The sequence below is a fragment of the Saccharomyces kudriavzevii genome (assembly GCF_947243775.1).
Source record: "Saccharomyces kudriavzevii IFO 1802 strain IFO1802 genome assembly, chromosome: 4".
Lineage (NCBI taxonomy): Eukaryota > Fungi > Ascomycota > Saccharomycetes > Saccharomycetales > Saccharomycetaceae > Saccharomyces > Saccharomyces kudriavzevii.
Window position 1 is genome coordinate 1,384,863 of NC_079275.1, and position 14,787 is coordinate 1,399,649.

General features: G+C 40.1%; 8 protein-coding genes across 8 annotated transcripts; 4 read left to right on the plus strand and 4 right to left on the minus strand.

Annotated features, from left to right (window-relative positions):
- Window positions 1–34: 34 nt before the first annotated feature.
- Window positions 35–919, plus strand: SLD5 (DNA replication protein SLD5; the record flags this gene model as incomplete). The annotated part of the gene is made up of 1 exon (XM_056227269.1): window positions 35–919. The coding sequence occupies one exon, from the start codon at window positions 35–37 to the stop codon at window positions 917–919; it is 885 nt and encodes a 294-aa protein (XP_056087108.1).
- A 70-nt stretch (window positions 920–989) lies between these two features.
- Window positions 990–3,260, minus strand: PKH1 (serine/threonine protein kinase PKH1; the record flags this gene model as incomplete). The annotated part of the gene is made up of 1 exon (XM_056227272.1): window positions 990–3,260. One exon carries the CDS (start codon window positions 3,258–3,260, stop codon window positions 990–992), a length of 2,271 nt encoding a protein of 756 aa, XP_056087109.1.
- Window positions 3,261–3,894: 634 nt separating this feature from the next.
- Window positions 3,895–4,845, plus strand: IZH1 (PAQR-type receptor; the record flags this gene model as incomplete). The annotated part of the gene is made up of 1 exon (XM_056227273.1): window positions 3,895–4,845. The coding sequence occupies one exon, from the start codon at window positions 3,895–3,897 to the stop codon at window positions 4,843–4,845; it is 951 nt and encodes a 316-aa protein (XP_056087110.1).
- Window positions 4,846–5,169: 324 nt separating this feature from the next.
- MZM1 (Mzm1p) lies at window positions 5,170–5,541 on the plus strand (the record flags this gene model as incomplete). The annotated part of the gene is made up of 1 exon (XM_056227274.1): window positions 5,170–5,541. One exon carries the CDS (start codon window positions 5,170–5,172, stop codon window positions 5,539–5,541), a length of 372 nt encoding a protein of 123 aa, XP_056087111.1.
- Window positions 5,542–5,874: 333 nt separating this feature from the next.
- RSM28 (mitochondrial 37S ribosomal protein mS46 RSM28) lies at window positions 5,875–6,963 on the plus strand (the record flags this gene model as incomplete). Its single annotated transcript, XM_056227275.1, has 1 exon — window positions 5,875–6,963. One exon carries the CDS (start codon window positions 5,875–5,877, stop codon window positions 6,961–6,963), a length of 1,089 nt encoding a protein of 362 aa, XP_056087112.1.
- Window positions 6,964–7,066: 103 nt separating this feature from the next.
- VPS3 (CORVET complex subunit VPS3) lies at window positions 7,067–10,102 on the minus strand (the record flags this gene model as incomplete). The annotated part of the gene is made up of 1 exon (XM_056227276.1): window positions 7,067–10,102. One exon carries the CDS (start codon window positions 10,100–10,102, stop codon window positions 7,067–7,069), a length of 3,036 nt encoding a protein of 1,011 aa, XP_056087113.1.
- A 286-nt stretch (window positions 10,103–10,388) lies between these two features.
- PUF6 (Puf6p) lies at window positions 10,389–12,374 on the minus strand (the record flags this gene model as incomplete). Its single annotated transcript, XM_056227277.1, has 1 exon — window positions 10,389–12,374. One exon carries the CDS (start codon window positions 12,372–12,374, stop codon window positions 10,389–10,391), a length of 1,986 nt encoding a protein of 661 aa, XP_056087114.1.
- Window positions 12,375–12,713: 339 nt separating this feature from the next.
- ITR1 (myo-inositol transporter ITR1) lies at window positions 12,714–14,468 on the minus strand (the record flags this gene model as incomplete). The annotated part of the gene is made up of 1 exon (XM_056227278.1): window positions 12,714–14,468. The coding sequence occupies one exon, from the start codon at window positions 14,466–14,468 to the stop codon at window positions 12,714–12,716; it is 1,755 nt and encodes a 584-aa protein (XP_056087115.1).
- Between the last annotated feature and the right edge of the window lie 319 nt (window positions 14,469–14,787).

Consider the following 14,787-nt stretch of genomic DNA (forward strand, 5'->3'; position numbering starts at 1 on the left):
GCTTGGAAAGGTGAATAGAACAGGCGACTCCATAATGGACATTAACATAGACGATATCCTTGCAGAACTAGATAAGGAAACGACTGCTGTCGACTCTACCAACATCACACAGGTCTCCTCTTCCACCACCCACAGAGATGCAAATACAATAGTAAATTCGTCACTGGATTTGAATGCCAAGACTCAAATATACGTCTCTCCGCAACAGGATTTTGCCAGTTTGATGAAGTCTTGGAGGAACGAACGGTGTTCGCCAGAATTACTTCCATATCCTCACCAGCTGATGAAAAGACTGTTAAATCGAATATCGATGCAATCGCAATTGATTGAAAACATATCAATGGGGTTCCTCGACATGCAAAACGCATCTAACGCGAGCTTGCCCTTGCCCAACGACTCCAAATTGCCTTTGCTTTGCATGGAAACTGAGCTAGAAAGATTGAAATTCGTTATTAGAAGTTACATACGATGTAGGCTCAGCAAAATTGACCAATTCTCAGTCTATTTGCGGCAACTAAACGAAGACGAAAATTCTCTGACCTCTCTCACGGACTTACTATCCAAAGACGAAATCAAATACCACGATTCGCATTCCCTAATTTGGTTAAAACTCGTCAATGACTCTATACTGAAACACATGCCCGAAGAACTGCAAGCTATCAACGACACTGAAGGAAGCGTAAACATGATAGATGAACCAGACTGGAACAAGTTTGTCTTCATACACGTCAAAGGCCCGCCAGAAGGGAACTGGAACGAGGATCCCCTTTTGCAAGAAAACGAATTTGGTAAGCCGTGCTATACCGTGACAATCCCTGATTTGAACGAGGAAGTCGAACTCACCATCGACAGTATTTATGTTATGAGATATGAAGTCATTAGGGATCTGTTAAGAGACGATAAAGTCGCTCTTATTTGAACTATTATGCATTACTCCTTTCCCCTCACTCACGTCTTGTATATACATATATATGTTATCAAACACCGAATCACTTTTCGTTTGTTCGCGTTACGTTCTTCCGCATTTCCGTTGATCTTGCCAGCAGCTTGGAATAATTGGAGGACGAACGGGTCTGCAACGAAGGGAGACGCTTCATGTTGGGACCTCCCTCTTCAGAAGCCTTCGAGATACAACTGCCCGGAAGGCCGTTAACTAGCTTGCCGGATTCAGGCACGGGAGGCGCTTGAGATTTTTTCTTGGAATTTTGCTTTTTTGAAGAAATGAACCTATCAAACATTTTATGGTCCAGTTTGGGCGATGGCACATGGGGATTCGCACTTATTTCACTACTTAATAACTTCCAAATCTTCATTAAAAAAGGCCTCTCTTTACATCCTATGAAAATCGTCCTTGAATCGTCAATTTGTAGCATTTGATCATTTATTAAGTTTATCTTCTTGACTTGCTTCAATTGCAGCTCAAATTGTAACTCAAATTCATGTTCTTCCTGCATTCTAAGACTTCTCTTGACAAAAATGAGCACCCTGCCCAAATTTGTTATCACCAACATTCTTTTATAGAACCTACCCGAGTCGCCAGGAGGAGGATCAATATCACTAGGATTCCTGTAGTCTGGGGCCACGGTCCCGAGATCAACACGTGGGTTGCCTACGTCCCGTGCCGAAATCTCAACCTCCTTCATGAACAAGACATGTTCATCCAAAGTTTGCAGGTAGTGTGACCAAAAGACGTCAGAAGGGTGACCTCTCGTCTCTTTTGCACTCGATGTCGCGGGAATCGAGGGGGACGACTGAGAAGCATGGACTTTGGAAATTTTCTTTTGAATTTTTTCGCGATCTGTGTTGTTGGACACAGATCTAACGGATGCATTGGCTTTGTTCCCCGATTTCGTTTGACCTGTGTAGTCTTTATTGAAGGCAGCTGTTGCAGCACTCATGCTTATCACAGAACAATCTTGAGCCTCAGGATGATTGTTGCTAGCCAGGTGAAGGCTAGCAAGTTTCGTCGCGGCATCCGTCTCGGAAATTTTTGGTAATGGTTTCATTGCCTCCGCACTTACCTTGTAGGGCTGTATCTCGGGCGCATCATCATCCCATACCGAACCATCTTCGAAATGGACGCCATGGAAAAAGACGTGGGCCTTGATCTGCTCAACGGTCAATCTATCATTCGGTTCCCTAACTAACAGCTTTTTAACCAGATCCTTAGCTATTAGCGGGAAACCTGCAGTGAAGGCATACTGGATTTTCATCACCTTTTGGAACGTCAGGTATTCATTAGCTGCTTTGAAAGGCGGCTTTCCTGCCACCATTTGGTACAAAATGCAACCGAAGGCCCAAATGTCACAACGAGAATCCGTGTAACTATCGTTTAATAGCTCAGGAGACACATACTCCGCGGTGCCAACAAACGACTTTGATCTTGCATACAAATCAAAACAAGGCTTGCCATCCGCATTGTTCGAGGGCTGCTCCGGTAAAATTTTGGCCGTACCGAAATCTGTCAACTTTACCTTCATATCTTTGTCGAGCAGAATATTTTCGGGCTTGATATCCCTGTGTATAATGCCGATAGCGTGCAAGGAGTCAACGGCATCGATGATCTGCGACGCATAATAACGCGCACATTTCTCGTTTAGCGACCCATACTTCTTGATTAAGCCCAAGAAATCACCGTGCGAAGCGTATTCTAGAAGGAAATACAAACTTGCCTCGTCCTGAAAAGTAAAAAAAAGTCTGATTATGCCCTTAGTCCCATTCAGCTTTTGCAAAGCCAGTTTCTCCACAGTAACGTACTTGACTTTTTTTTGACGTATTAGGTACTCTTTACTCAACACTTTGACTGCATACTTCTTGCCCGAGTCGCGGGCGGTAGCCAGAACAACACTAGAATACGACCCATCCCCTAGTTGCTCGCCGAACTTGAAGTCCTTTATCCCCATTTTGACCACATGCTTGGTCAACTCTCCCGTCGCTGGATCGACAACGTTCTTCACAATCTTCGCTGCTCCGCGCTCTGCCCATTCGTCTCTCCTACGCCTCATGGAGGGATCAAGACCCATCTCATGCTGCGTACCCGGGTCATCGCTTGCCAGAGGGAAAAACCGGTTGGTGCTGGTCAATGCCTTGTCGCCGAACTGTCCCTGTGGAAGAGCCTGCATTTCTGACCTGCTTTGAGAATCGCTGCCATCTACGAAGAGACCGGAATAATCTTGCGTTTGTGTGTGTTCCGCAGATGTCGGTACCAATGGCTTGGACAGCGGTGCGTAGTCTGCTTCCGTCAAAGACCTATCTCCCATGCTAAGAATGCAATAGTAGTATGCAAGCAATTAAACACGCACAAGCTCTGCCAGATAATGACTATCAGCGCGGTACTCCCTCAGCCTTGTCCTGTGCAACTCTTATTAGTCACTCCGGCAAATATGTCAAACAATCAGTAGCATTTACTTGAATTTTTCACTCTCCCTTAAACGACCAAGCCCTAACCGACGTTCTTTTTCTCTAGGGTTATCGAGCAGAATAATGAGGGCTCCTCATGCAACCTTTAGGGTCCAAACCCTTAACTCCGACAATCGGAAAAGCCCGTTTTTTCAACGATTTTTCAACGGATTTCCTTTCCGCAGAGCATCGGTAATTGGCAAATGCTCACGACCGATGCATGCAGCAATTAATGTAAAACCTTACTAGCCGATTACTTACGTATATGCACACACATATACATATATTTTTAGATATATATATATGTGCATATCGTCATCTTTTGTTAACAATAGAGTGTTTCCATCTCAGCCAATATTTGCTCCATCAGTCAGAACAGCAAGGAATTTCATAACCGCCCAATTTATCTTTTCGAAGTGATTCTGATTCCTATCCTTTCTATCGTTTGCTTTTTTCGTCATTCGTTTTGTTATTAGTTGCCCCTGATTAAGTCAAATGAGTATCACTACTACTAGAAGAAGAAACCAAGAGAGCGTCTGTTGCAAGGCAACAACGGCTTCCATTAAGGTGGAAGCCGTCCAAAGCAAGACTGCCTCTGAAAAAGAGAAACTGCTACACAATTTCGATGAATTACCGGAATGGCAAAAAGACAACGACAAAATCCTCACGGGTTACGTGCGCGAAACGCTGTCCTGGAAGAAGTGTCTGCGTTCCTTATTCTATTGGAATAACGAGACCGTAAACATTTATACGCATCTGGTACCGGCTATCATATACTTCTTGTTCGCCATCACGTTGACCAACTATTTCCTCATCCCCGTTTTCCCCTCCACGTCGTGGTCCGACTATACCGTGATCAACATTTTTTTGATGGGTGCATTCTCGTGTCTGATGTGCAGTAGTTGTTTCCATTGTTTGAAACAACACTCTGAGGAGCAGAGCAATTTCTGGAGCAAGCTCGACTACTTGGGAATCATCAGCTTAATCTCCTGTTCCATGATTCCTATAATATACTTTGGTTATTTTGACCACGTGTCCTACTTCAGTCTGTTTACGACCGTCACTCTGGTTTTGGCAACTTTTTGCACGGTATGTGTCCTCCACGAGAAGTTCAACACCTCCACCTTTCGTCCCTTCAGAGCCATGTTTTTCATCTTATTTGGATTTAGTGGACTCCTCCCATTGACTACAGGGTTCTTCAAGTTTGGTATTCAAGGAGTCCTCAACAGAATTAAAGTAAGCTTTGTGTTCTGGGAAGCACTTTTTTACATTTCAGGAGCTGTTATCTACGGGTTCAGAATCCCAGAAACTATAGCGCCAGGCAAGTTCGATTTTCTGGGTAGCTCTCACCAAATATTTCACATTATGGTCGTTCTTGGTTCCCTATGCCACTTAAAAGCCATCATCGATTCTTATAAACTAATGCATTCCCATATCCACCCTTGATGGGCACACAACAACGAAAAAATACAAAATAACTAACTAATTAAATATTTAAGGTAAGAAAGTAAATAAACTAAAAAAAGTCTCTATTCCGTACCAAGCGCCTGTAGTCTCCTGCTTTAATCACAGAAGTTGATCACGGCAGGAACTCCCATTTCACTCTTCATGTATAATTTATTTTGGCTTTAACGAAGTTAATGGTGCCGGAAAAAAAAAAGGTTTAAACTTGTGAACCTGCCACAGAAGAGAAAGAAATAAAAATGACTAAACCATATCCGTACTGTATCAGTAAAATTCCTCGGGACAAACACTCAAAATAATCGCACTATGAGCACGAGATCAAAAGCTCTGAACGCATATAGACACGGCTTGAGAGCTACTCGAATAGCCTTCCAGAATGATACAGAGATTTTATCAGCTGCCAGAGCCAAAATGCGCTCAGGCATGGCATCCCCCCCAAATCCGAAACTAACTGCAGAAGAACAGATCCAACATCTAGAAGACGTGGCTGTTTTCTTGAGACGAAACTTAGTACAAGGCAAAAAAGTTGAGGGTGCAAATATGAAGCAGCCTAGATACCATTTGAACATCCACGGAGATACTGAGTTAGGTGATAATGAAGCTATTGCGGACCCTACGGCAAAAGTGAAAACAAACTTAAAGGCAAGACCCTTCAAGTGCTCTGATAAAAAGCAATAATAGCGCGCCTGTATTTTTCTATTTATTCTCCTCTCTTTCGAGGAGCTATCTACATGTAAATATATTTCGACTTTAGCCCAATCATCATTGCAGATGACCCTATTAAATGCGGCATGCTGTTGCATTTACTACATATATGATTCAGTATACTGGTGTTCACATGAAGGAGTTGTACTTACTAGTACTTTATCCCTTTTAACGTAAAATGACATTTAACAAGATTTGTAGCGGAGTTAAATTAACAAAACTGGAGAAAGGATAAATAAGTGAAAAACAACGGCTGCTTCTTGGACAAATTCGTCGATCAGAGGTAGTAAAACGTAGAGTTGGAAAATGCGGTCATCTATGTTTAGGTGTGTGAGTCGTGCTCAATACAGCACAAATGTCACTGAAGACTTCATTAACAGCATATTGGCAAGAGCTCAAGAAGCAACAGCTAAAGCCTCCTCCAATGCTATTAAGTTCGATAAGATAAAAGAGAAGAGGACGTCCAATAAAAGCAGGGGTAGAAGTCAGAACAGGAATAATAGAAACTACGATGAAGACAAGAGTGGGAACGGTGGGCAGGGAGAAAAAAATATGAGACTGAATAACGGCGATTCCGCCCATGCCAACAGACAACCATGGAATAGAAATACTAAAACGTCTTTTGTCAAAGAACCTTCTGGAAGTACAGCAGTTATACAACCGCAGTTCAAGAAAATGCAGAATAACAAGAACAGTTTAAGAGGAACTTCGAAAGCGGAAGATGATCTGCTTGACGTTTTCAACTCATCGACGGAGCAAAAGCAAAGACCGAATAACTTTAATGGTAACCAAAAAACTCAAGCAAGGTTCCAGAAAAAAAGTCATATTTTGACGGTGTCCAGAAGGAGAAAAACACCACAACAAGAACAGCTCCAGAGAGCCGTCAAGAGACCTGTTAGTTCTGAATACGTTCTAGAAGAACCAACGCCCTTATCGTTACTAGAATATACCCCTCAAGTTTTTCCCACAAAGGAATCCAAGCTAATTAACTTTACCTTGGATAGCTTGAAGAAGTCCAATTACCCCATCTATAGATCACCCAATTTGGGAATTCTGAAAGTCCACGATTTTACCTTAAAGACGCCGAATTTCGGTAAATATACACCAGGATCTTCATTGATCTTCGCCAAAGAACCTCAGTTGCAAAATTTACCTCTTCAGGAGAATTCGGAAGATTTGCATAAGCTCATGAGAGGTGAATATCAACTTTTAAAACCATATGCAAGACAAGAGTTTGAAAAATTAGCGAAAACCAAAGATAGCTTGAATAAGCTCGTTCAAAATAGTCAAATTGCAAGATTATCATTGCAGTCTGTTGTCATGGATCCTGAAGATAAAAAATTGGTATATGATGTTTGTTCTGGAATAAAGCCAATTTCTGAATTGCAACAGTAAGTCGAACATTAATATGTCAAGTTTATACGCCTGTAAATATATGGTACATAAAAAGTTTTATTTCTGTATTAAGAAAAAGAAAAAAAGTATATGTACTTCCTTTTCATTCTGGATTTTCAAAATTTCGACTTACTTCGTCAGAAATGGAGATTTGATTTTTTAACAAAGACTTTCGTAAGTTAGATTCCTCTTTCTTTACTTGGTACTGGATAATTATCTTCAAGAGTGATTCAGATATTGATTGTAAAGGAAAAACAGAAGGTATAGTTTTAAAGACCATTAATTGCGTTTCTACGTCATCCAAAAGTTCAAAATTTCTTCGCAGTAAATTGGTTACTAAATCAATAGAATAGTTCGAGGGAGATATCTCTAGATATCTTGTCATGACGGCAATCAAATCCTGCTTGCCCGTCAATTTTTCTACGCTTCTGAAATCATTAAATGACAGAAATATTTTTAGCAATTCTTTGGAAGAAATCCAATTCATCAAATCATTGGAGAAGAATAAAAGGCTCAATACATGTTCCTTATCAATTTTTGAAATTTCATCGAAGGTAAATTTGATAAATGCCTCATCTTCTTTTTTTTCCAGTTTTAAAATCTCACATTTCTCATAATATTTTGAGAACCTTTCGCATGTGAGGGTGTGTTTTAACTTGATGTTAATGAAGTTTGTTATATCTGTCTTGTCATACTCCAAGTCATCTTTGTACTCTTCAATGAAATGCTCAAGAATAGACCATATTTTGTCTTGGCTGATTATCTCTCGTAGCTTTGTTAAATAATAGTTGAACAGAAATTTTGAATCGTTACTATTTTGAACGCCCAATTTCTCTATAAATGATACTCTCAAGGATATATCCTCTTCCGGTATTCTGTCCAAAAATTCATTCTTATTTACACCTGCCATAGTTAATATTTTAAGAATTTGTTCAATTTTACCTTCCTCCGTGTTTTCATTATTTTGTCTAAGAATGAGAATAAGATCATCGATTAATGTTTCTTTGACATAGTCTTCAGGAAGGTTCTTGATATTTTCTTCAATGAATGAAATTAGTGACTCATAATCATTAGCTTTCTTCAAAAGGTTCAACGGTTCCAAAAAATTTCCTTTCTCTTTATATATTTGAATTAGTAAGTTTCTTCTTGGAAGTTCATCCCCACGTAAATTAATCTCCTTGATGATTTCGTCATAACTTTCATGTTCAAACATATCTATGGATACGGTTTGCTTTGCCCTCAATCGTAGATTGAATGAAGTTATATCGATGGTTTTCATGATGTCATCGAAATCGTTTGCTAAGAGTCCAGTTCTTTCCCTTTTCTTTAATTTTGATTTCATCATCAAAATCATTTTTATGAGATTCTCACATTTATTACTGAGTTTCAGACTCTTTAACCTCTCGATTATATCCACTAACCCATGAAAACACCAGATTTCGCTATAGACTTTCCAGTCAAACAGGTAAAACAATATTCTGATATCAACTTTATCAGAAAAGTCGCACCACTTTTTCATTACCTCGTCTTCTATGTGATCATAATGTAGCATCATTAGAAATAGTAAGAGAGACATTAGATAGTTCGCTTCTATTTTTTCAAACGTTGTTATTTTCCTTTTCGCAAGCTTTTTCAGTTGATCTTCAATATTATCAATCTCAGACTCTTCACAGGATGTAAAGCTCAACACCATAGGTGTCGGTACTAATAAATGGATCCCAAAACTATTATAAATGATCAAAGAAGTCTTTTCTTCATAGGATTTTTCGACGAACGCGCGTTCTCTTTCTATTCTAAACTTATTGTCGCTATGTGTTAGGGGCTGTAGTCGCAATTTATTGAATAGCTTCATCTTAAAATCTTCGGAACTATTTACATTAGTGAATATTTTATCTGTCTTTGAGATTTTCAAATCTGATATGGGACTAGTTATACTTTGCAATAGTTGTGATTCTTCATTGGGCAAAGCTGAATATATATCAACTGACTGGAAGCCTGACTCTACGACGATGTAAGGAAACTCCACAGTTACATTTCTTGGATAATTCTTCAGCACAATCGTTCCTTTTATTATATCCCCCTGATGATTTACCACCAAAGCTATAGCACCACTTTCGTATGAACCTCCCCCAGAACAAACAAGAAATTCGTTCTCTTCATTAAAAGTAGTTATTATAGGTTCCAATTCTTCATCAGTTTCACTTATTCGAAACAATGGAATTACCTGCGACGACTTCAGGTTAATAAGTTCGTAATTATTTAGCTTTGAAATCATTAACGTTTCTTCATGTGCGCACGCCTTATCTATGAGTTTGAAATCAAAGGTTTTGGCAAGTATAAGTGAGTTTGCTGATATTTTGAGTAGTCTTACTCCCTCTGCATGAAAGGCATATATTCTGTAAGCCTTTGAGCTCCGAGAAAAATTACAGATAACAACATCGTTTATACCTTTAAGTCTCGTCGTATTAGGTCTTGGTGCAAATTCTGGAAGAATGAATAATACCAGCTCATTATTGCATAATATCAATGCACCTTCTACTTTGGGTAGAAGCAGAATTTTCTCTATCTTCGAATTCGATTCTGCATCAAATTTTGTCTGGGATACAAGCATATAATTTCCACGTTCTAGTTCAAAATAATGCAAAAGGTCACCAGTAGTTGTCCCTAAGAATATGTGATTGTCGTAAGCTTCACAACATGTGTACGTCAAGTTCGATGGTACATTATCTAATAATGTGGAGATTCTGAAAGGACCTTGACTTATCTTGAGTGACAAGTCTTCCTCCTGCTTATCATCTGCAGGTGCTTTGCTATCTGTGCTTGTAATATCTGCCTTTGTAGCATCATTTTCTGCCTCGCCAGAGCTATCGAATTCTTGCCTTGCATCTTTGCCAACATTTGGGCTGACTTCAATCAGTTGACTTTCCTTTTGAGAGGGTTTATCAACTTCTTCTATATTTTTTTGGATAGGGCTGCGTATACTTATCTGCTCATCTTTCGCTTTGTCTTGGCCGTCACCTCTAGTGTGTTTTTCATCATTTTCTTCTTCTTGAGTAGAGATTTCGACATCCACCTCAAGTTTCCCTTCATCGTCATCTTGCTCCTTTCCGCTACCATTCTTTATTCTTTTCTTTACCATTTTTCTGTAAGGACCCCAGTCTCAAGGAAGAAAGAGCTACTCGTTTTGATTGTTATAATGTTTTTAGTTCACTAAAGGTGGCCGTGTTATTGCAAATTACATGTAAACACCATGAATTGGAACTACCTTTTTTCCTCATCGGAGGTGTATCTTCAACAACTACTATGCGATGTAAGGAGTTTTTACAGGACATTTATACCTATTTATATCTTAAAAGGTTTTGAACTTTTATCGCTATTGTACAGACGTTTATATACCAAATATCGTAATTCTATCGTTGAAAAATCTATTTTAACAATTTAACCAAAAGATGAGAACCCTTGTTGTTCTGATCGGAGGTTATTTTACTTTGAATTTCCTTCAAGTCCTTCAAGAATTCCTTTCCTTCCTTTTGATCTTTCAACGTTTCGTAAAGGGCAACAACCGTAAATGAACTATCAGCATTATTAATCCATTCCAATAAATTGGAGGAATCAATAATTTCATCATATAATTTGTGAGCAAACGGGACACCTAAACCTTGAACATTCTTCAATGGCTCAACCTTTTTCTCTTTATTATTCCATTTACCTCCTTGAATTAATGCCTTCAACAATCTAGTAGAGAATACCCTGTGTATTGGATGCTCTTCTTCGGTTATGTCACCTTTAAAGGTGGTCAAAATGTTGTGTAAGACTTGTTGATACTTTTCTTGATCCTTTTCACTCAACTGCGCGTACAACTCATCGTTGATCAAAACTTCAACAACGAATTGACAGCCCAAGTTCTCTGTTAAAATATCAGAGTAGTTTTTTGATATGGTACTCAAGAACATTGGGGCAAATTTGGATAAGAGTTCGTGTCTCCTTTGTAAAGGCTCTTTCTTGGAAGTGGCTTCGGACAATTGAATATATCTTAACAATTCGTTCTTGACAATAGGCGAGAAATACTTACCATGCAGACCTAAAAGTATGTATAGCCATGGTCTTCTACCAAACTTATCGATTATAAACTCTTGTAAGTGCTCCTTGACAGTAGGACTGAAAGTCTTGAATACTGAAACTGTATCATCGATACAATTTAAAATTGTAATGAAAACAATATTACCGTACTCATTTTTGATCAATTTTTCACCGTGGTTTTTCAAAGCCTTTAGAATTAATTTTCTTTCCTTGGCATTGGCTTTAGCCACTAAAGTGCAGGCAACATCAGAACCTTCTGGAGTATGTACCAATTCAGCGAATTGTTCATGAAGCAAATCAATCATATCGGAAATTTCTTTTTCGTTGGCAATCTTCACGTATTCTCTCATAGCAGCATGTAGAATTTGGAAACCAGTGGAACCCTTTTCGACTGATGCGGTAATAGTACCAATCAAATTTCTGGCAATGATATTTCTCTTTTCAACACTACTTTCACAGACCTTTTCAATTGACAAGTCTTTGTGAGTTTCTCTGAAAAAAGCATATTCAGAACCCCAGAATTCCTTGATCATTTGCTGTCTTTGTTCGTGAGTAGCATAAAGCACAAATAAATCTTCCACGACATAAGCACCTTCACGATGTCTCATTAATTTTCTCAATGAACCGTGTAATTCATTTATGATAGCTTGCCTTGAGGTCCTAGAACCGTAATGCAGTAATTTGACCAAGAGGTATTTACCGTATGCAGATGTGGCTAAAACATAAAACTTACCCTTTAGAGCGTCAACGATTTGCTCACGACGTTCTTTGGATGAGTATTTAACTAAAGTTTGAACAATACGAGAAGCATCGTGCTTTAGTACCAGATCACTGATGCAATCCTTGGATAGCTCCCAAATTTCATTGGATAATTTCTCACGAATTTGTTTTGGTAGAGGTGGAGTCTTTACACGCAATCTTTCCCAGACGGATTTAATTTGTTGCACTTGAGTTCCAGATTTTCTCTGCATCTTTCTTTCTTTGAGTAACTTTCTTTGTTCTGTATGGTTACCACCTTCACCATCTTCAGATTTGTCTTTTCCTTCCTTGCCGTCCTCCTCGTCTTCATCCTCTTCATTATCATCGGAAATATCTAGTTCGTCAGCTTCCTCAATTTCTTTCTTGTCTTCCACTGCGCCACTGCTATTGAGATCATCTAGATCATCATCATCATCTGATGAGGAGGGCTCGACATCCTCGTTTATTGCTAGTTCTAATTCTTCATCAGACGAATCAATGGAAATTCTGGGCTTTTTGGCCGATTTCTTTTCTGATTGGCTAACTTCTTTAGCGGAACGTTTTCCGTTTGTCTTCTTGATTAAAGGTGCCATTCTTCGTTAATGTTTTTGTTCCTGACTGCGTTATATCTGAACTTATAATAAAACACTCCTTCACTTTCAAAACATTATAAGTGGGCATCTCATCTCATCTTAGCAAGAAAAATTTTCAGCACTTTTTTCATACTAAAAAAAAAAGGTCTTCCAGTCCGGGTAAAGCAACTTTTTTGCATTTAACTGCATTTAACCGTCAGTTTAGAACTTAATATGATGTTTGATTTTTTTTTTTATATACTTTTGTAGTTTTTTTTAGTTATGTGATTTTTATTTATTTACTAATTTCATGTTTTTTGAATATTCACTTTCATTTCTCTTCTACACCTTATCCAAGGATTAAATATCTTCTATAATTTCTTGAGTTGCCTCATATTTCAATTCATGAACTCTGGCAACTTGCTGTCTTCTCTTCTTGGCCAAGGCCTGTGACGCCTTGATGTTAAATCCATCTTTTAAGATGGTTTGCACTTCTTCTAGTTCCAAGCCCGACAATTCTGGATAACAGAAGTAACAGAAAATGGTTGACACGCATGATAATGCGGCGAAGAAAGCAAACGTACCTGCGGGAGTGATGTTCTGCAACATTGTTAAAAATGTAGACGCAATAACTAGAGAACCGGCCCAGTTTGTGGCAGTTGCATACGAGGTCCCGATACCCCTTACATTTTGAGGGAACAACTCGGATTGCTGCCATGGAACAGTACCGATACCTAGGGCATAGAATGCAGCAAACACAATAATAAAGATGATGATCACAATGCCCCAGGAGGAGAATCCGGATGACACAACAACGGCGACAGCCCCATCAAACTTGATACCTAGGTAGTGGAACGCAATAGAGCACACGACCAATGCCATGGTCATGCCCGGTAATCCGATCAACAGGATGGTTCTGCGGCCAATTTTGTCAATGGAGAAAAAGGCAACCAACGTGAAAATGAAATTTGTACCGGAGACGATAATGGAAACCGCAGAGGAATTTTTGAAACCGACCGTTTCGAAAATGGTACCAGAGAAATACATCAGCGAATTCCAACCGGTAAATTGTTGAATTGCTTGTAGCCCACAACCGATGATCAGGGCTCGTAAATTAGATGGGACAGTGTGCAATTCTTTGATGGTATTCCATACTCTTTCAGGGACGTTTTTGCCGGGAATGGATTGGTTTAAGGTGACAAGCTCCTCCACTTTACGCTCAATGATCTCCTCCGACGTGTCGGTGTAACTTCTTTTCAGAACCTCAGTGGCATTATGCAAATCTCCCTTCATAACGTAGTATCTTGGAGTGTCCGGCAAGAAGCACAGACATGTAAATTGCACGGCAGTGGGAACCAGAGACAGCCCAACGAGGATTCTCCAGCCGTTGTTGACGTGGTTTAGACCGGCACCGCAACCGTAAGCGACCAGTTGACCACCGGTCAACCACAAGGAATTGATAACGGTAAGTCTTCCTCTGATCATTTTGGGAGCGATCTCGCTGATAAATAGAGGCGCGATCAGGGAGCCGATACCGACACCGAAACCCATGATCAATCTGCCAACGGCCATCTGCCAAAACGTGTGCGCGGAGACCTGTAAGATTGCGCCGATGACAAACATCAGGTTAGACCCCATCAAACAACGTTTCCTCCCAAATAAGTCAGCTGCAGTACCGGCGAAGATACTCGTGATCAGAGCCCCCAGAGACGTAGCTGCAGTGACGATTTCCTTCTCTCCATAAGTGAGTACCTTATTATCCAGATCGGTTCCGATCGAGATCAGAGCACTGGATATATAACCGGTGTCGTAACCGAACATGAACCCGGAGATAGACGCGACGAAAGTCAACGTGATGATGAACGGCGAAAGGGACTGGTTGAAAGTGATCATGACAGAAGTGTCATCCTCATCGTTTACGGGTTTTATCTGAATCCGGTCTTCATCATCGCTGGCGGGCGCCCTCTGTATTTCGTGTGACTCGAGCATCACTTTAGTTGTCTTTGCGGGCGACTCGCGTTGGTTGCTGGACCCTAAACTATCGGCATCTCCAACCTCATCGCTGGTATTCGACCGCGATGCCTTGGACGTGACGTAGGGTATATGAATTCCCATTGTAGCACCAATTGCAGAAGCAAAGAAAACGTGGAATATATATATATACACAGGGAGGCAGGCAGTGATTCTAAACGACAACAAAAAGCGAATGCTATACTAGAACGCCAAAAGATATAACTTCCATGATCAGAAACCCGCGACTCTTCAAGTAGAGGATTAACCGTGTGTGGGCTTGGTTCTTATTTATATCTTTTCCATCCGCAGCAGCGCGTTGAGTTGTGTCGAGCATTTTCACATGCGGTGGGGAAGCCGGCTTTTTGCGCGACGGGTGAGGGAGAAATCATTCTCGCCGCATGTGAAAAGAACACAGAAAACA